The sequence below is a fragment of the Prionailurus bengalensis genome, chromosome B3, assembly GCF_016509475.1.
Source record: "Prionailurus bengalensis isolate Pbe53 chromosome B3, Fcat_Pben_1.1_paternal_pri, whole genome shotgun sequence".
Lineage (NCBI taxonomy): Eukaryota > Metazoa > Chordata > Mammalia > Carnivora > Felidae > Prionailurus > Prionailurus bengalensis.
The window spans coordinates 49,444,580-49,464,713 of NC_057355.1; the positions used below are offsets into that span (position 1 = coordinate 49,444,580).

The 20,134-nt window shown below is 37.5% G+C and overlaps 1 protein-coding gene across 1 annotated transcript; it reads left to right on the top strand.

Moving 5' to 3' along the window:
- The first annotated feature begins 1,071 nt into the window (after positions 1-1,071).
- On the top strand, positions 1,072-18,537 carry RSL24D1 (ribosomal L24 domain containing 1). The gene is made up of 6 exons (XM_043555382.1): positions 1,072-1,253; positions 5,766-5,879; positions 7,680-7,752; positions 13,047-13,110; positions 14,882-14,967; positions 16,146-18,537. Exons 1-6 carry the CDS (start codon positions 1,173-1,175, stop codon positions 16,217-16,219), a joined length of 492 nt encoding a protein of 163 aa, XP_043411317.1. The 5' UTR covers positions 1,072-1,172; the 3' UTR covers positions 16,220-18,537.
- Positions 18,538-20,134: the final 1,597 nt, after the last annotated feature.

Genomic DNA, 20,134 nt, shown 5'->3' on the forward strand with positions numbered 1-20,134 from the left:
TCTCCATGGTTCCATGACTCAGGTTTTACTAACCGGTAATAAATGGCATTTCCCTGGCAACAGCTAATCCCTCAAGATTCTGGAAACCCTGTTTCCAAAATACCTTAGAGAGTTACTCTATCCCTAACCTCTTCACAACCTGACGGTATCTAATCAGTTACCTCTCACCCCAGTGCAGCCCTTCCTGCACATGGGTCTTGTCCCCATGCTTTAATAAAATCACCTTTTTGCACCAAAGACATCTTCAAGAATTCTTTATTGGCCGTTGTCTCCGGATCACCCCACCATCACCCCAAGACTTCATTGTGGGCTATAGCTGTAAACAAAACGACAAAAATCCCTGCCCTCATGGAGCTCTTATTCCAATAGTGGGAGACAGGTAACAACGAGGTGCAGAAAACGGTGAATAGGATACTCATTAGTGTTAAGAAGAAAGAGACACACGCACACAGAAATAAATATGTTTATGCACAGAAAATCTTGAAAAGAAACCAATTGCCACTGTGGAGAAGTCTCGAGGTCTGAGGAGGGAACCTTAGTTTCCTATTAAAATGTTTCTACCACATGCATATTAATTAAAAGGGGGTAGGGAGGAGAAAAGGTTTAAATCACCACAAGTCTTTCAAAAATTTTTGGTAACGTTCTCTGAGCTTCAGAGTCTCGACCGCTTGGGTCGTAGCGTTGAGGCCGCAGGTTCTCTCTGCCACAGCGCAAGTACTCTGGGGACGCCAGTCAGTGGCAGGTCTGGGGCAGGCAGTGCCCCAGTGTTAAGGAGTTCCTAAAGACATCCCAGTGTGTGGAGAGTCGGCCAGGGACAAAGAACAAATCACATAAGATAGGAGTAAATGCTGACGTTACAGGGTATGGTAGAGAGGAAAACCACCCGCTGTGAGAACAGGTTTCTATGGCGGCGTACCGCCGCGTTCCACCTCCCACAGTGAAGGCTGCCAAGCCGACTTTGCAGCTCTGCGCCTGCGCAAAACGGCAGCGCTTTTGCTCGCGCTGCCGCTGAGAGGCGCTGTCACGTTCGGACGGCTTCCCAGGGCCCTCAGGGCCGACGCATGCTCACTATTTCCGGGGTCGGGTACTAAACAGAACCACTTCCTGTGACGGGCTGCGTCACTTCCGCTCGAGTTCGGCGTTTCGTCTGTGAGAGCTCACGCGGTTTCAACATGCGTATTGAGAAGTGTTATTTCTGTTCGGGGCCCATTTACCCCGGCCACGGCATGATGTTTGTCCGCAACGATTGCAAGGTGAGGTCGCCAAGACTGGCGCGCGCTGTGCGACGCTCCCGCGGGCGTGAGGAGCGCCGCTTCAGCGCGTGGTTCCTTTGCACCTGGGGCGTTTGGCTCGCGTTTTCCGCGCTGCCCTCACAAGGGGATGATTTTGGGAGGACCTCCGGCCTCGACCTCCCGCTTGCGGAGTTTCTCCTTCCTGGTGTCCTGAACCGAGCTGGACACCAGGCCACCCTTGACCGAGGCTGGCTGCGGTGAGGTCCCCGAGTTATTTTAGACAGCGCCGGATGTAGTTTGGGGGTGTGTGTGGGTGTTTCGTCACTCTTGTACCTGGGTGGAGTTCTTGAATTAAGTAAACTTTGTTGAATGTATGGCCAGTCAAGCATCATTGCTAGGGTCTATGCCCCTAGAGAAGAATAAGAGTTGGGAGTGTCCGTAACACTATAGAAATGCTGCATATGGCCTAGTAGTAGTTATGTATTACGAAGTTGCTGGAGGTGAGTTGGGGAAGGTCGTATTTGAAAAGGCTCAGAAAGACATTTATCTTGGATCTTGAATGTTGCATAAAAAAGTGAGAAGAGGGAATTCTAGGTGGTGGAAGAGTGAACAGCTGAAGAGAGGCACAGCGAAGCAATGTCTTTAGGGAAGTGACTTGTAAATGGTGATCCAGGCCTGGGGTAAGGCTATAAATACACATATATGTAAGTCTACATAAGAAGATATATCTATAAACATAAAATACAAACATAATTATGAGACCTGGTTGTGAAAGACTTTGTGAATAATACATGAATTTGCTTTCTTATATCAGAACGAATCTCTTTCCTCTAACATTATTTCTCAGCATTTGGATCTAGGACTTTATATTTTAACAGGTGACTTTGTTATGCTAAGGAATTACACTTTCTGCTTCATCACCTTGTATCTATTATAGATGGAAGATATTGACGTCATTAATTAGGATCAAGGGGTTTTTGCTGAGAGTGTGGGACCAAAACTAGGTTTGGGAACTTGAAAGAACGTGTAGAAGATTTTGAATATCTGCTCTCAGGAACATGATAAAAAATTTATAGAAACTAACTTGATGATCGTTAGGTTGGCGTTTAATTCAGAGTGGGCAATATGGCTTTGTAGATTATCTGGTCATTATAATTTTACGGTTTTTGCCCCGCAGGGCTTATCGGGTGGGTATAGGAATGAGAACAAAAGACCATGGGAGCTATCTAGAGTTGTGTGTTGATTTGGCAGACACAGTGGAAGTTCATGGTGATGAAGTCTGTATTGCTAGCAAGGACAGTATTGAATTGGCTGCGAGCCAGCTTACTCTAGGGAAGACAAGAACAGAGTTGGCTGGGGATATAAGATTCAGAGGCCCTGAAGCACTAAGGAAGATAGGAATCTCGTTCTTTCTGTGTTTATGATGTCCAAATCTGTACCTTCTTTGCTCTAGTCTGAATTTTCCACTGGATAGGGAAATCCTGTTTGTACCAGTGAGGTTACTGAGAGTTCCTAATTCACATCTTTTTTGCTTTCTCATTTAATACTACTGTCCTATGCCTAGACAGTTTTGCTAGAAATGTGAGAGTCATCTTTGAACCTTTTACCTTTTTTTAATCTAGTTACCAAGTCTAGTTACCAAGTCTTAACCTGGCTTTGCAAAGTTTAGTGGTCTTTGCTTTCTTTTTGGCCTCCCACTCTGGTTTCGTATTAGGCACTTGTTACTTTTATAGCTTCCTCATAGGTTTTCTGCCTTTTTTCTCTTAGCTTTTGGGACTGTTCTTCCTTCCTTCCTTCCTTCCTTCCTTCCTTCCTTCCTTCCTTCCTTCCTTCCTTCATACCTTCCTTCCTTCCTTCCTCTTTCCTCTCTTCCTTCTTTCCTTCTTTAATGTTTGTGTATTTTTGAGAGAGAGAGAGGTGTGAATGGGGGAGGGGGAGAGAGGAAGACACAGAATCCGAAGCAGGCTCCAGGCTCCGAGATAACAGCACCAAGCCTGATGTGGGGGTCAAACCCATGAGCAGTGAGATCATGACCTGAGCTGAAGTTGGAGGCCCAACCGACTTGAGCCACCCAGGCTCCCTGGGACTGTTTTTCATAGAGACCTCCCCTCTTATGCTTCTTAGGTATTTTCTTAAGGGTACAATTAGTGTTAATATTCCATATTTTTATATACTTTTCAAACATAAAAAATACATGCACCCTTAATGAGTGCTTAATAAGTATTCAGTCAGTGGAGTTTAAGAGTTGAAGAACTTTGAAGCTGAGGTATTAGATCATTTAATCTGCATGTTGAAGACTGAGGATGATAGAGGACTAGCTTAAGAGGGAAACTTGAGCCTATGAAGCTTTGCCTCACAATCCATCCACCACTTACCCACCACTTCCTTTTTTTATATTTCCATTTTACTTACGTATGACCATTGTATATAGTTTTATCCCATTGTTTATGCCCTACCCTGATCTCAATCTCTTCATTGTAAAGTGAGACTTTATTACAGTGCTGTCCTAACCTTCTCAAGATAGAGTATGATGTTTTAATTATTCTTGTATCCCTAGTACCTGGTAATATCAGACACATAGTAGATCTTTCTTATTTGTTGGTTGAATTCCCTTCGTAGCTTCATTGATTCCAGTCTTTTCAGGTACTTTATCGTGCTTTTCAGTTAACATCTATTAGATACAGAGTTCAAATAGACTTCTCTATGTATAACTTTCCATTGGCTCAGTTTGGAATTGAGGAGATCCAGGACAAGTTCAAACCTCTCATTAGGTGTATCTCAGAAATGGGGACTTGTCTAGGAGTTATCTAGTAGGCATTAAATGTAGGAGGCTTTTACTATAAAAGGCAATAGTCCTTTGGGCTAAAAATACAAAATTACTGATATGAATTCATGGTGGGGTACTCCAGGAGATCCATTGTATTCTTAGATTTCTACTTGCTTTGAAACTTGTTCAATAATACAGGCATGTTTTGACCCATGTCTCTTAGGAGAGGGCTCTCCAGGAGGTACTGACCCAGATCAGATTAAACTAGTATTGGCTTTTTTTTTTTTTTTTTTTTTTTTGTTGTTGTTGAGAGGGAGGGAGAGAGGGAGGGCCAGGAGGGGACAGGGAGGAACAGAGGAACACACACACACACACACACACACACACACACAGAGTGAGAGAGAGAAAGAAAGAATATCCCAGCAGTCACCATGCTCGGTCCCAGTGTGGAACTCCATCACATGACCCTGGGATCCTGACCTGAGCCGAAATCAAGAGTTGAATGCCCAACTGACTGAGCCACCCAGACGACCCTAGTATTGACTATTTCTAAGAAAACTGTGTTCTAGTGTATATAGGGACCTGCTTGAATTTCCCCATAGAACAAAGTGTACATAAAATAAAAAGTATTTTGGTGGGGCGCCTGGGGGGCTCAGTTAGTTAAGCATCCGACTTTGGCTCAGGTCATGATCTCTTGGTTCATGAGTTTGAGCCCCGCTTTGGGCTCTGTGCTGACAGCTTGGAGCCTGGAGCCTGCTTCAGATTCTGTGTCTCCTTCTCTGTTCCTTCCCGGCTTGCGCTCTCTCTCTCAAAAATAAATAAAGATTAAAAAAAAGAAAAGTATTTTGGCTTGTGATATATATCCAGGTTTGTGATATATACACAAAATTTGAAATGTTTATACTTCATTTTGACCTTTTTAATACTTAATTAGACCTAGAAGATAGGTCACATCTTCTAGGTGTGATGATTCACCTTAATTTTATTTGCCAAGATCCATATACTCCTAAGTAGTACTTTTGCTTCTCACATTTCCTGTACACATACAAATTGCATTGTGTTTGGAGACATTGCAAAGTAACAAAATACGCATTTTAGACTTATAATGAGTCCTAATTAGCCATTTCACGGGCATATTGAAGCATCATTAAACTTTAAGTTAGCACTGTTAAAGGATAATATCGTCTGGGATGAAGGTGGAGAACTAGAGTATTGAAGAATTTCCTACTATGAATACATATTTTATAAAACAAATCTGTAGCCGTTGTTAGTTGCTTTTTTGAAATTATTTTGTGCTTTTAACAAAAAGGATGGAAAGAACAAAAAGGGATTCACAGGAGTTGTTTGAAACTACCCCCACCTCCCGCATTGAGGTATATAGAAAGTGAATTTTGAGAATTATTGTTAAGTGGGCAGGGATTTAAATAAGTGACTTTCCTTGCAAATACCATTTTTTATTTAAGATGACTGTAAAGTTTTACTGTTAATCTATAAACATGACTGGTAGTTTTTTTACCATATTATTTTGGGGGCCCTTAGCCTTTAGCTGTGATATTTGATAGTCAGGTTTTAGTCAAAAAATAGTTCAATTTACATTTAATCTTACATGTTTACATGTATTTCTAAGTGGTGTTGTAAGAAGAAATTGTGAGTACAACCATTGTCATTTTTCAGACTTTGCAGTATATTTTGTCTGGGCAGGGGTAACATCCTACGTTAGAAAAAATCGTAATGTTGACTTTCCACTATTTTAACTTTTCTTATAGGTGTTCAGATTCTGTAAATCCAAGTGTCATAAAAACTTTAAAAAGAAGCGCAATCCTCGCAAGGTCAGGTGGACTAAAGCATTCCGTAAAGCAGCTGGTAAAGAGCTTACAGTGGTGAGTATAGTTAGCTTTCAATGGAATTTTTACGGTTTTTAAAATTTAACTTTTACAGGGGAGGGCATATAATTTAATTAACTATAACAAGGCTTCCTGTGATGAGAATTGGTAAGTGATTTATTTGGGTTTGGTTCTGATAATAATCTAATTCTCACATGATCCTAAAAACGATAAATCAGTAGAATTTTGAAAAGGAAAAAAATTCCTAATTCATTTTTTGGACGTGATTTTCCTTGTTCTCAGAAAACCATTTTTTAGCTCCTGCAAACAAAAGGGAAAATCATTTAAATAGATTGAGGTGAAGTTGAAAATTGCTACTCAAGGATTTTGAGACAAAGCCAAGAGATTAATTAAAGGATTCATCACCAACATTAAGGGTTCTGATAAGATTTGTAGTAGACTCATTTATCAGTTTCTGGATTTCCTTACAGGACTTCGAGAACAGAGAAATTAGGTAATGGTGTTGGTAGAAGGAGGAATAGTGGATAGTCAAGGGTGAGAGAATATCATGCATGAGTCAGCCATCATCAGGTTGTTGGTACTGAGTTGGTATAAGGGCTTGGTGAAGCTAGTTCATGTATGACCCATGTAAAGGAGGAGGTGAAAGCTGCTGCATAAGCCTCCTTTGAGGGAGGAAGACCTTTAAACTGTTCCTTCCCTCCTTGTTTGACTTTCCCACCTCTCTACTCCTTAAGGGCAGTGTCTAAGCAATTGCAGTGAAGCCTTTTCCTGGCTTCCTTAATACTCCTCGTTTTCCATGAATGAGGAGAATGTATTTTGACAAGATGCAAAGCCAAATCACAATTATTGTCACAAAAATGATTTCTGGTATGGATGAGAATAAACTTAGCACTTCAAGTGCAAGTGACAACTGCATGAGTGAAGAAAGGATGCCAGTCACAGTCATCTGCTGGTGACCAGTTACCTTGTCTTTGCTGAGGTTATTGTGACTGAGTAGGTCACGTGTATATAAATAGGTAAATACAGAGTTATGCTGTTCCATGTGCCTATCTCACATAAATTTGAAAACTAAGAAACATACCTATAGTTTTTCTAAGAGAACTATAGCTTTTCTAAAATTGTTTCTCATGTTTTAAGGTAAATAGGATTATTAACTGTCAAAATACCAAGTACATTTAAAGGGCACCTGAAGAATTTCTGGGAGAGAATTATGTCATGCAGAGTAGCACCACATTTATTTGAAGATGTGTAGTTATATAGCTTTATGCTATAACAAAGGTATCTAAGTGTTCATATGCTATATGAAGATGTGTAGTTATATAGCTTTATGCTATAACAAAGGTATGTAAGCATTGAGATATATGAACATACATGATAGGTTTTTAGGTTGAACCATATGAAATTCTCAGTGTTTGACTCATTTTGATCTTTGAAAAGTAGTAATTCATATGGTTCAGCCTCATAGAAAGTTTTCTGCCTGTGAGTCTCATCTAGGAACTGGAAATTAGGGAGGCCTCTTCAGTTTTTTTATAATCTCCTTGATTGTTATATGCCCCTCTGAAGGATAGGGCTAATACCTTCCTCCCGATGTCCTCTTAAGAATCACTTGTATACAGATTGGTATTTTCAGTAGGGCTGTCTTATACATCTGGTGTGAAAAGGAGAAAAAGTATGAAAACTTGGGTTTGCTGGGGCCACCCTGGGGAAATCTTAATATGTGTCCATGGTTTGAAATATGTGTCACATGGTTGGAACCCTTGTGAAAAGGAGAATAAAGTTTTAAGTAATGCTTCCTCTGTATCTCCCTTAAAACCATTATTTTTCCCTCTCTTACAGGATAATTCATTTGAATTTGAAAAACGTAGAAATGAACCTGTTAAATACCAGCGAGAGCTATGGAATAAAACTAGTAAGTCACAAAGGAATACCGGGAATTTTAGAGACTTGTTTGGGATATTACCTTGAATTTAATGTTTTATGTTGCTTAAATGTTTTCATTGATTAGCTTTTATTCTTTATCTTTGTTTTACTAGTTCTGTTGTACTTGCATCTTTTGTTATAAACTGCCCCAAATCCTTTTCAGAATTGGCTGATATATGCATTATAAAAATAATGTAATTATTAGATATGATTTGAAGTGCCTACACAGATATAAAAATACCTAAAAATCTGAGAAAAAATAGAAGTGGAGAATACTTTTTTGGGGTGAGTGTGGCATAGTTAAAATATACACAAAAGTTAACACTTTTTTTTTCATTTATTTTGAGAGAGCGTGCACATGCTGTGTGCACTTGAGTGGGGAAAGGGGCAGAGAGAGAGAGAGGATCCCAAGCAGCCTCTGCACTGTCAGTACAGAGCCTGATGTGGGGCTTGAACTTACGAACTGTGAGATCAAACCTGACCAAAATCAAGAGGCAGATGCTTAGCTGACTGAGCCACCCAGGTGCCCCAACCTAACACACTTTATAAGTTTAGATAATTTAGGGATATAAACATTCGGTATACTTTATAAAATGTAATGCTTCTGTAAAATTAAAAAGTGTAGGACCTAAGGTGATAATTACATTTTCTAACAGAACTTCTAAGTGCATGACTTAGGTATAAGTGGAGCCATAGGCTGCTGAAGTTAAAAGCAGTGGTAACTAGTCCTTGTCTTTTTTTTTTCCCTCTTTTTCCTGAAGTAGGCAGAGACTTTAGTGAAAAAAAAACAACCCATATGTAGTAAAACTAAATTCCTTAAGTTAGCTTGTAGATGGCCCTTTGCATATGTTTGAGGTCCTTGTCCCTGACTTTTCTTCTCCCCATGCCTGTCTTACGTGTTTTTTAGCCATTTATATAGTCTTGGGTGTGGAGGTGATATAGTTGGTTTGTTATTTAGAAGTCTCCAGGGCTTGGGGTCCTGTAGACTTTATCAGTCTTGAATGGATCATAGTCAGGGCATCCTTTTCATCACCTTTTGCCCAGTCACAACACTTCAGGGGAGGAATTGAAAAATTGGGGCCTTTGTAGTAGTATTTGACACTCTCTAAAACTTTATCTTTCTGGACTATGTGAAGAATTTAGACTCCAGTTTTGGAATTGCCTTTCCACATAATCTTGGTGTTTTGTTTCTTTTAAATAAGGTCTTTCCCTCTGTTTTGCAATTAGAGGAAGAGTTAATTTCTGGAAAGCAGTTGAATATACTGGGTTTATTTGATAAGGAAATAATGCTGATTTAAACTCAAGGATTTCTAAAGAGATTAATGGGATTCTTTTTTTAAATTGAGGTATAAATGACATAGAACATATTAGTTTCAGGTATACAGTGTAATAATGATTTGATACTTATATATATTGTGAAATGACAAAGTCTAGTTGGTATCCATCACCACGCATTATTACAAATTTTTGGTAAGAATTCTTAAAATGATTCTAAAAGACAAACTTGTCAGAGATGTTATTAGAAGGTCTGAAAGCATTTTTATATCCCAATGAATTTTATTTAATTTTGGACTTTATTTTCTTTGTTACTATTTGAGGATAGCAGCTCCAGATCATTTTTACATATTTTATAACTATTACTTGGTGGAGATTCAGTTTGATGTTGAAACAGGTGAATATTTTAGTCGTCTGTGGATATTCAGTTACTATGACCCTCTGTGCTGGTTTCCTGTTATTAACACTGTTCCTGAAAGATACAATTGTGTATCGTAAGACTTCATGTATTTTAACAATAAGTACTTAGTCTTGCATACAAAGATGGACAGGGCACATATAGTCCCTGCCCTTCTGATGCACTTCACTGAGTATTCCTATTTTATTGTTTCTCTTACACAGTAACTGGTTCGTATGTTATCAGTCACTGCCCCACTTATTTATACATATGTAAATTTTTAAAAAATTTTTTATTTATTTTTGAGACACAGAGACAGAGTGCGAGCAGGGGAGGGGCAGAGAGAGAGGGACATGCAGAATCCGAAACAGGTTCCAGGCTCTGAGCTGTCAGTACAGAACCCACGAATCATGAGATTATGACCTGAGAAAGTCGGACGCTTAACCGACTGAGCCACCCAGGCACCCCTACATAAGTAAATTCTGTAAGCAGCAGTGCTCTATTGAGGGTCCCTCCCCCCCGCATAGATTCTATTATCCTTTCCTTTTGAGATCCTAAAAGTAGACTTTTCGTAGAAAACTTTGTCAGTAGACAGTATGAGTCTTTTGGAACTTAAAACTATTTCCTACTGCACAGTTAATAAAAACTTTTAGTAGTATTCCAAAAAAATGTTACCCTTCTAAAAGGTTTGTTGATTTCCCACACCCTCAATTTCAGTATCATCAGGTCTGAAGCTAATCTGTTGGCAATTTTATATTCATTGCTTACGTTTTTGAATTGTGGAAAGGTGTGGACTGAGCAACTTTTGTTAAGATGCTGGTGTCCACAGAAACAGCAGGAGAACTTCAAAAACAAGAATCCTAGGAAGAAAAGTTAGTATTTTATCCTTCAGGTCTTTGTGTTGCAGGTCAATTTTAATATCAGGTGTTTCCTGGGGCACCTGGGTGGCTCAGTTGGTTAAGTGTTCGACTTTGGCTCAGGTCATGATCTTGCTGTTCATGAGTCTAGCCCCATGTCAGGCTCTGTGCTGATAGCTCAGAGCCTGGAGGCTGCTTTGGATTCTGTGTCTCTTTCTCTATGCCCTTCCCCTGCTCATTCTCTGTCTCTTGTTCTCTCAAAAAAATAAACATTAAAAAAAATATCAGGTGTTTCTTACATTAAAAATTTTCCAGTCTTCTGCAATATTTGGAAAGGTAGTGTCTTATTCTTTGGAGAGCATTTACCTGCCACTTTTTTGAAAAGTTTACTTATTTTGAGAGAAAGAAAGCACGCATGTGTGTGTAGGGGGAGAGGCAGAGAGAATCCCAAGCAGGCTGTCAGCCCAGAGCCTGAAGTAGGGCTTGTTCTCATGAACCCTGAGATCGTGACCTGAGATGAAATGGAGTTGGACGCTTAGCCGATTGCACCACCCAGGTGCCCCTACCTGCCACTGCTGTTTATTTCCCTTCTGAGTAACTTTAAGGTATAGAAATACTTTTGAGTACCAGAATTTGGCCATATTTTTGTTGAAAGTAAAGAAAGAAAAAAGTTACATATTTAGCATGAACAGATTTAAAGTTGACTTTGTCTTAGATTATTCATGTAGACATTATCTTAATACCAGTGGCTCCGTGAGACCTTTGGGGGATCTTGTTAAAATGCAGATTGCGATATAGCATGTCTCGGTGGGACTTAAGATTCTGCATTTCTGACATGCTTTCAGGTGGTATCAATGTTGGCTGGTCCCCAGAATACACTTAAATGATTTTATTTTGACATATTTTTAGACTGAACAGAAAAGCTGCAGAATTCTGATATCCTTCATCTTTGATTCCTCAAATGTTATTAAATTTACCATTCTGTCCTTCATTTTCCTTTTATAATATTTGGAAGTTTTTAAGTTGCATATATAATGTTTTTATCCATAAGTAGTTTAGTAGAAAGAGTATTTCCTGAAAAATAGAACATTCTTGTAAATAACCATAGCATAGTTTTTAAAATTAAGAAATTAACATTGGTACAGTATTATCATTTAATCTTAGACCTGTGGAGGAATAGTACAGGTCATGTCTCTTTGCTCTCTTTGAATTTGAAACAGTTCCCAAGTTTTTATATTTTATGATACTGACAGATTTAAAAAATTTTTTTAATGTTTATTTTTGGGGGAGAGAGAGAAAATGAGTGGGGGAGGGGCAAGAGAGAGGGAGACCTAGAATCTGAAGCAGGTTCTAGGTTCTGAGTTGTCAGCACAGAGCCCAATGTGGGGCTTGAACCCACAAACTGTGAGATCATGACATGAGCTGAAGTTGGATGCTTAACTGAGCCACCCATGTGCACTGATCTCAGTGTTAGATTTGGGTAATGGATGTTTGGCTGGAATACCATAGATGGGATGCTGAGTTCTTATCGTTGTATCCTATTAGGAGCTACCTCCTGCTGTCCATTGGTCTTATTACTGGCTGTGTTAACTTTGATCATTGTTTAAGGTGGCATCTGACAGGTTTTTTCCCTGTATTTTTTCCTTTATAGTTAAAGTATATTGATGATGTTTTAAGATTACTTGAATATCCTGCTATTCTTCAGATCCACAGAATAGAAGAAGTTAGATTGGGAGGGTGTTGCCCAGTCTGGCGGCCACTGACCACAGGGGTACACTTAAAATGTGGCTATTCTGAATAGAGATTTGCTGTAAATTAAAAAAAAAAAATTTTTTTTTCTTAACATTTATTTTTGAGACAGAGCATGAGCAGGAGAGGGGCAGAGAGACACAGATTTTGAAGCAGGGTCCTGGCTCTGAGCTATCAGCACAGAGCCTGATGCGGGGCTTGAATTCATGAACTGTGAGATCATGAACTGTGAGATCATTACCGAATCGAAGTGGGATGCTTTTAACTGACTGAGTCACCCAGGTGCCCTGAGATTTGCTGTAAATGTAAAATACATGGTTTTTGAAGACTTTATATGAAAACAAGCATAAAATTCCTCAGTAATTTTTGTATTATGTTGAAATGACAGTATTTTGGATATATTGGATAAAATAAGATACATCACTAGATTTTGACTTTTTAAATGTGGCTGCTAGAAAATGTAAAATTACATGTATGGTTTGTCTTAATCTTAGTGCTAATGTAGATTGTAGAGCATAGTTGGATTTAGCCCCTCTACACATTTCCCAAAACTATTGGATTTTAGGGGTTGGGAACATGGCAAATTGATTGGTTCATTCTACCAGTATTCATCATGTGCAGATCATATCCCAGGCACTTAGAGGAAAAAGTAGTATTTATTACCAGAATGGTGCCTTTTTTCTTTTTTTTTTTTTTTAAACGGAGAGGACAAGGTAAGAGTGAGATTTGTTGCCCTTAATCCAAATTCTTAAAGTTTGGGCTGGTTTAAAGTAGAAGGAAAATTTAGTAGCAGTAAAGACTTTTGTAAAATAAAAATTAGAGCTGTATTTGTGAAAGATAGCTGACAACACTGTTAACTCTAAGAGTACCTACCTTCTTTAGCTATTTTAGTAGGGATTGTTTGTGCAATGAGGGTTTCATTTAAGCCATTTCTAAGTCAGAATAAAGTGATTATTAAAGCTCTTGCTTGAATGTGCAAAAATATGTAACTCTTATTTTTTGTAGTTGATGCAATGAAGAGAGTTGAAGAGATCAAACAGAAACGCCAAGCTAAATTTATAATGAACAGGTATGAACATGTGTAGAGTAACTCTTGGAAAAATAATTACTAGTAGAAATCCAGAGAAATTTTTTTCACATAACTTCAGAAAACTTGCAAGAATAGTATAAAGAACTCTTGTATATTCTGGTAGCATTTTGCCACATTCACTCTGTCCTTGTCTCTATGTAAGTTGAAGACATGATACCCTTTTTCTGATCTATGTATATATTCTAAAAATAAGAACATGTTCTTAGATACCTATCATATAATTACCCAAATCAGAAAATTAACATTGAATGATATGGTTATATAACCTACAAACCTTATTTAAATTTCACCAGTTCCAGTAGCAACAGAAAACCCTGGATCTTGCATTGCATTTAGTGGTCCTATCTCCTGAAGCTCCTTTAGTTTGGACAGCTTCTCATCTTAAATGACATTGACATTTTTGAAGAATACAGGTCAGTTATATTATAGAATGTTCCTCAGTTTGTGTTTATCTTATGTTTTTCTCATGATTAGATTCAGGTTAGGTACTTTTGGCCAGAGTATCATAGAAATGATGATACATAAGAAGGACACACATAGCAGGAGCCACATATTGTTTCAAGTGATTGATCACTTGGTTAAGGGGGTGTCTGGCAGTTTTTTCCACTTCATTGAAAAGCTCTGCTCTTTCTTTTTGATCAGTACATATCTTAGGGGAAATACATTGACCCTCTGCACAGTTCCTCAAACTGGTACCTGGTTCAGTAATTTTTTCTTTTATTAGTTGCCTTTCTCATATAAAATAGGAGCTTTTCCCTTTTCCAGTTTCAAAATGTATTCCTTTATTTATTCATGTATCTGTGTGTATTCATTGATTCTTCTGGTATTCAAGGGGTGATAATTCTTTGTCATTATTTTGATGTTGTAAGTGCTCCATATAGGCTACTGGGCATCCCTTCAGGCAGGGTCCCATTTCATTGTGAATTTCCTCATCTTTCTTTGGGTGCTTTCTTGATTGATGGCTAAGATGTGGCCTCATCTTATACTTCCCTGGCCTGGAATTGGCTATTTCTTTAGAGCAGGGATTTTTTTTTTTTTTTTTTTTTTTTTTAAGAGAGAGGGTCTACACGTGTAAGCAGGGGAGGGGTAGAGAGAGGAGAGCGAGAATCCCAAGCAGGCTCCATGCTATCAATGCAGAGCCCACGCTGGGCTAGATCCCATGAACCATGAGATTAAGAGTAGGACACTTGACAGACAGCCCCCCAGGTGTCCCAGGAGCATTTGTTTTTGATCACATTACTATTTAGTTTGTCATAGAAAAGCATGTGCCGACAGCTTTCTGGCTTTAAAAAAATGTTAAAGTGATATAGAAACAAAAGCTAAATGTTTGAGAACTACTCTGTTAGCATGTTTGTCTCACATACATGTGTTTTGTGTTCTTGTATTACTGATCAGAAAAATGAGCACAGAGAATATTTCTTTTGAGGAGAAAAGATCTAGGTACTTTAGCATTTGAGAGGTTTGCACTATATCTGTATAATAGACATTGATGTCTGACATTTAATTCTTCAATCACATTTCTTCATTCACTCAGCAAATATGTATTAATCCCCAGTTTATTCCTAAGTACTAGGGATACAGTCAATGAACCAGTGGTAGTGTAAGAATTTCTTAAGCTAATTAGGAACTAGAAAATAATTTTGAGTTCTTACTGCTAATTCCTGGCTAAAATTATTTTGATAAATTATGAGTTAATGTCTTTTAAAGAAATTTTAGTAACTAGTTTTGGCTTTTATGTGTTTTGTCCTAGATTAAAGAAAAATAAAGAATTACAGAAAGTTCAGGACATCAAAGAAGTCAAGCAAAACATTCATCTTATCCGGGCCCCTCTTGCCGGTAAGTGCTGTATTACACAGAAGTTCTCTTTCAGTAGAGAAATCAAGAGTCAGGATTGTTGTGGTCTGGTTAAGTGGGTGCTAGTCAACTTTTTATGGGCATTTTTTCATGTAAATAGCACATTTATGATATGACTTTATTTATAAAAATATAATTTATTCATTGTATTGCCCAGTTCTAATTTATTGCAAATGGTGTTTTTCTTCCCTTCAGAAAAATCTTGTATTCCATAAGCTAGTCATATTTGAGTATTAATTTAATAGATTTTTGCCTATTTCATACTTTTTATTAAATAGTAGTGTTTATTAGTGGTTTTCCAACTTTGGTTGGTATGGGAATTGTGCAACTTAGGATAAATACAGAGGCCCAGGCCTTTTGAGTCTGAACTTCTGTTCCTTAGCTTTCTGGGTTCTGATACTACTGTTTGTATTAAAACTTTCTCTTTAAGTTTATATAACTTGCCTATAGTCACTCATTTGGGCAGTTGTTTGTGTGCATAGTTTCTTTTGTGGTGCTAGAAAACCAGTCTTCACTCAGCTGGCACCAAATACCATCTGTTATATGATTTACTTATGCCGATTACCTGAAGGGAGAGAAATTTTGGTGAGATTTAGTTCAAGAGTTAATTCCTTTGAATGATTCCATGTCGAAACCTTAGTAAGGTCAAATTCTGTAACTGTATGTTGAATAGATAAGTATTTAACGAGTTAATTTTTGTACCAACTTTTATTAAAATAGGCAAAATCTTGGAGCATTTGTTTCACATATAGACGATGTGAACTTACACCCAGAACAACAGTAATCAACTGTTGTTATGTAACTTTTTAGGTAACCCTCTTAGGGTAGGTAAGTACACTATAAAGAACAGAGACCTTGGAGCCAGAGGGCCAGGGTTCAAATTCTCTCTTGAGCTTACTGGGCTTACTGAGTGATCTGGGACAATTTTATCCGTCTCTGGGTCTGTGTTCTCTCATATTTAAAATGCATGTTAGGGTGAAATGAATAAATGTGTATGGAATGCTTATTTTATGTATGACATATCATAAGACCTGTGTGGGTTTGGTTACTATTCTTAAATTTCTTAGAATTGGCTATTTTAAACCATGTAAGATAAAATGTTGGTAAGAGTTCTGCAAGGTTACAGTGGATTGATATTTTTTTTTAATTTGTTTTTAAAGGCAAAGGAAAGCAATTGGAAGAAAAAATGGTGCAGAAATTACAACAGGATGTGGACATGGAAGATATTTCTTAAAGATCTCACTATTTCTATAAGTGCATTTGAAAATCTCCTTAGGAGACCAGGAACTTCTAAATGATCTTTTATATTTTACATAAGGTCACTCAAATGAAAGGTATTTAAAAATACATCTCTTCTACGTTGCTCATTGCTGTCTGTAAAATATCAGATATTATGGATGTTAGATTGCATTGCCATTGTTAAACCTTCACTGATACTTACATTTATGTAAGTCATGCAACTTCTCTTTGTAAATACAGAAGTCAAGTGTAGGCACAAAATGTTCCTGCCATTTGGGTAATGGCACTATGCAGTATTTATGGAAGAACTAATGACAAAAATATATTTTACATATCCCTAGCCATAAATTTTCTTTGCAGTAAAATATTAATTTTACTTTATTATTATACAAGGGGGCTTAAAACAAGGAACTAAAATAACCTGTATGTATGATAATTAGCCTTAAGTAATCTTTTATTTTGATTTCAGTATTTGTTTTGGTTTCTTAGAAGAGTATATGAAGCCTAATTATGTTGGAGGTGAGAGCTGAATAGCTTTTTCCTGAAATGGTACTCTATACTTTCATTTTGGAGAACACTCAATTCAGAGATTCCTGATAGAGCCAGATTTTTTTTTTCCAGCTTAGCAGTGGTTTAAAAGTGGAAGAATCCCAGTGCCTTTTAGGATGTTGTGTGGTTCCATTTAAAAAGCTCCTAATTGTTTTTGGATAATAGAATTTACGGTTTATTATTTGGACCTAACTTCATATTTTTTGTTTAAAAGCTACTAAAAAACTATTCGTTAGCAGGAAGAAAATAACTCCCACATACTACTGAGGTAGGAAATACAATTAAAGAAAGATATATACTGAATAATGTTTTCATATTTCTACATTTTTTGCAACTTTAAGGATATTAAGTAACTCACTTCACATTTTTAAGGACAGAACTTAGAATAAATTATAATCTTAGGGTTATAAAATTATAAAGTAATGGCTAAATTTTTACTTCAGTATTAGTGAAAAAGTGATCACTGGACAAAGTGTTCAGGACAAAGATCTGAATTCCAGTGTGATTTTTGCCCTTGTGTTATTTGTTAAATATGGGTCATTGGTAGACAACATTATTGATAAAACAATTAGGGGAAATGATATATGAACTCAAAGACATTTGTTAAATTACTTGAAGTTTGTACTCCATACTAGATTTATGTTTGTTTTAATATCAACATGTTTAAGGGGTGCCCAGGTGGCTCAGTCGGTTAAGTATCCCACTTCTGCTCAGGTCATGATCTCACAGTTCATGGGTTGAACCCTATGTCAGGCTCTGTGCTTACAGCTCAGAACCTGGAGCCTGCTTCAGATTCTGTGTCTCCCTCTCTCTCTGCCCCTCCCCCACTCATGCTCTGTCTCAAAAATAAATAAACATTAAAAAAATTTAAAAAAAGTCAACATGTGTAAGATCACATACTGTCAGATTTCCTACCTTGAGACCACCAATTTGGGAAATTGAGCTGAAAAGACAAGTGTTTTGTTATTAAACTTTGAGATGCAGTATCAGTTCTTCCTGTCAGGAATTCATAGTATTTTGAGATCCCAGATATCTTTATAAACTGTATGGATGCAGATGCCACCGTTTCTCCCCTTCCCTCCTCTGCAGCTAAGTACGGTTCTGTGACTGAGTTGTCCCTTTAAAATGTTGCCTGAGAAGTGGTATGGTACAGTGCTGCTTCTGTTTGTCTGATTGAGACCTCTGCTGGGCAGTTAGTGTAACACAAAAGCATAAAATTTTCCTGACCTTTGCTTCATAGAACTTATGTATTCTTCAATTGTTTAAGGGTAATATAACTTTGGAAGTCATAGAAAAGAATTTGCTTACACATTTGCCTTATAAAACCTTGTAGGATAGCAGAAAAAACTCATTAAGGGACACTTGGCAACTCTTGATGCTGGGGTTGTGAGTTTGAGCTCCACCCTGGGAGTAGAATTTACTTAAACTCATTAAGTCTTACTTCTTAAAAATAGAAAACCTTGAAAGATGTTTATGTTATAGAAATAAGTTCCATAAGGACTGGCCTCTTTCCTAACATTCCACGAAGTAGCACTCTTCTTTTCTAGTTGGAAGAATTTTTAGGTAACTTGCCTTCTTATCACATAGATGGAGTAGGCAGTGTTTTGTAGTCATGGAAGTGCCTATGTGTAGAAGGGATTTATCTGGAGCTTCAGATACTGTCTTAAGTCCCAGTGATTGCTATAAGAGAGGACTGTAGAAGTTACTTGAGTGATGCTCAACCTGTGTGTTGGTTTTTTCATTGAATAAATGGAAATGATAGTATGACTACAGGATTTTTTTATGAGGATCCAGGTAATATATGCAAAATAATCATTTCAAGGCCACTCCCATAATAGGTAGTATTGAATTGTTAGCTGTTAGGATTGGCTTTGTGACCACACAAAACTTACAGGCAATGGGCTTTGCCTTGGGAGAAAGGTAGAGGGTATTAGGGTTTGGGGATAGCTGTCATTAAATTGAGTACAGTGCACTTAGTCCACAAAGCCAGAGTTATGTAGGGCTTAAAATGTTAATTTTAACTTAATTTCACCTAGAAAAATCAGTTATTTAGAGCACCTTATTCCCCATTCTGTTACGAAGTTTGGGAGGGGGAAATCCATTTCCGATTTGTCAGCTCATGATTTAAACAGTGAATTGTCACCCATAATATCAAGGGTTAATTTATGTAAGACAGTTTATCCCTCCCACCAATCCTTCTTACATTTTAAAAGGAGATTGAAAAAAATCAGACTTTAATTATACAGATGTATAGTATACATTATAATATTGAATGGATACTACCTGGTAAAAATTAGCACAGTAGCCTGCTGAATTAAAAGTGTTCAAAAGATAAGGGGGAAAAGTAAGTATCAAAAAAGAGAAAACAGTTTCAAAGTCTATTTCTTTTGGAAAATTCTTTCTATATTCTTTTTTTTTTTTTTTTTTCATATAACAGAATTGAAAATATAACTCACACATTTTGCCCTGCATGTTTTTGTTTTGAGTATCAATTAGCCTTATGTTGATTTGAAATTTTTTGGTCAGTTGAATTTCTTTGTGAAGAAGTGACTTTTTAAGAATATATTCTCATGTTCTGAATGTAAGAATCTCTACTTTCTGGTGCCACTGGTGAGCCTTTGGCTTAAGCTGTCCTGCTCCAAAATTTTCCTTGGCTTTTATAACTTAACTGAATCCATCATACAGGGATTGAAGGTGATATTTGTGCTTCGTAACCTTCCCTAAGGTACCAGTTACTGTATCTCATTCTGTAACCTCTAGTTTTGTGGCTGCCCTTTGATCTTGCTAATAGATTCCTTTTCAACATTTGTGATAAAGTCTTGACTAATAGACATCTCCATCCTGTTCAGCAAATCCAGGCAGCTCATTTTATCATAATCTCCAAGGGTCCAGGGATGGTTTCTATCTTATCCCAGGCGCGTATTAAGTACCTGGTGCCTGGAAGATGCTTGATAATTGTGACTAAGTGGAAAATTAGTGTGTAGCTACATGCAAGGTTTACTGGACGGTTTTTTTGTTTTTTGTTTTTTAAAATAACCAGTAACTTCAAAGATACAAAAGATAAATTACCAGCAGTGAGCTGCATTAAGAAAGGAAGCATTCTCTGACTTCAGCATTAATCAAATCTGTTAGGAAGACTTGCTTAAGAGCATTGTTTGCCTTAGGTGGCATACCAGATTTTGCTTAGATCTACTTCTTTAGTGGCGATAGATCAACCTGCATTTCTGGGTTTGGCTGGAGCATTCCCATGTCAGGAAATCCTACGAAGGACTGAACATAAGCTGTTATTGTCATGGCAGTCATAGAGTATAAAAACATAAATAAGGACAACGAATTGAGAAGAATCTATTAATACCTCAAC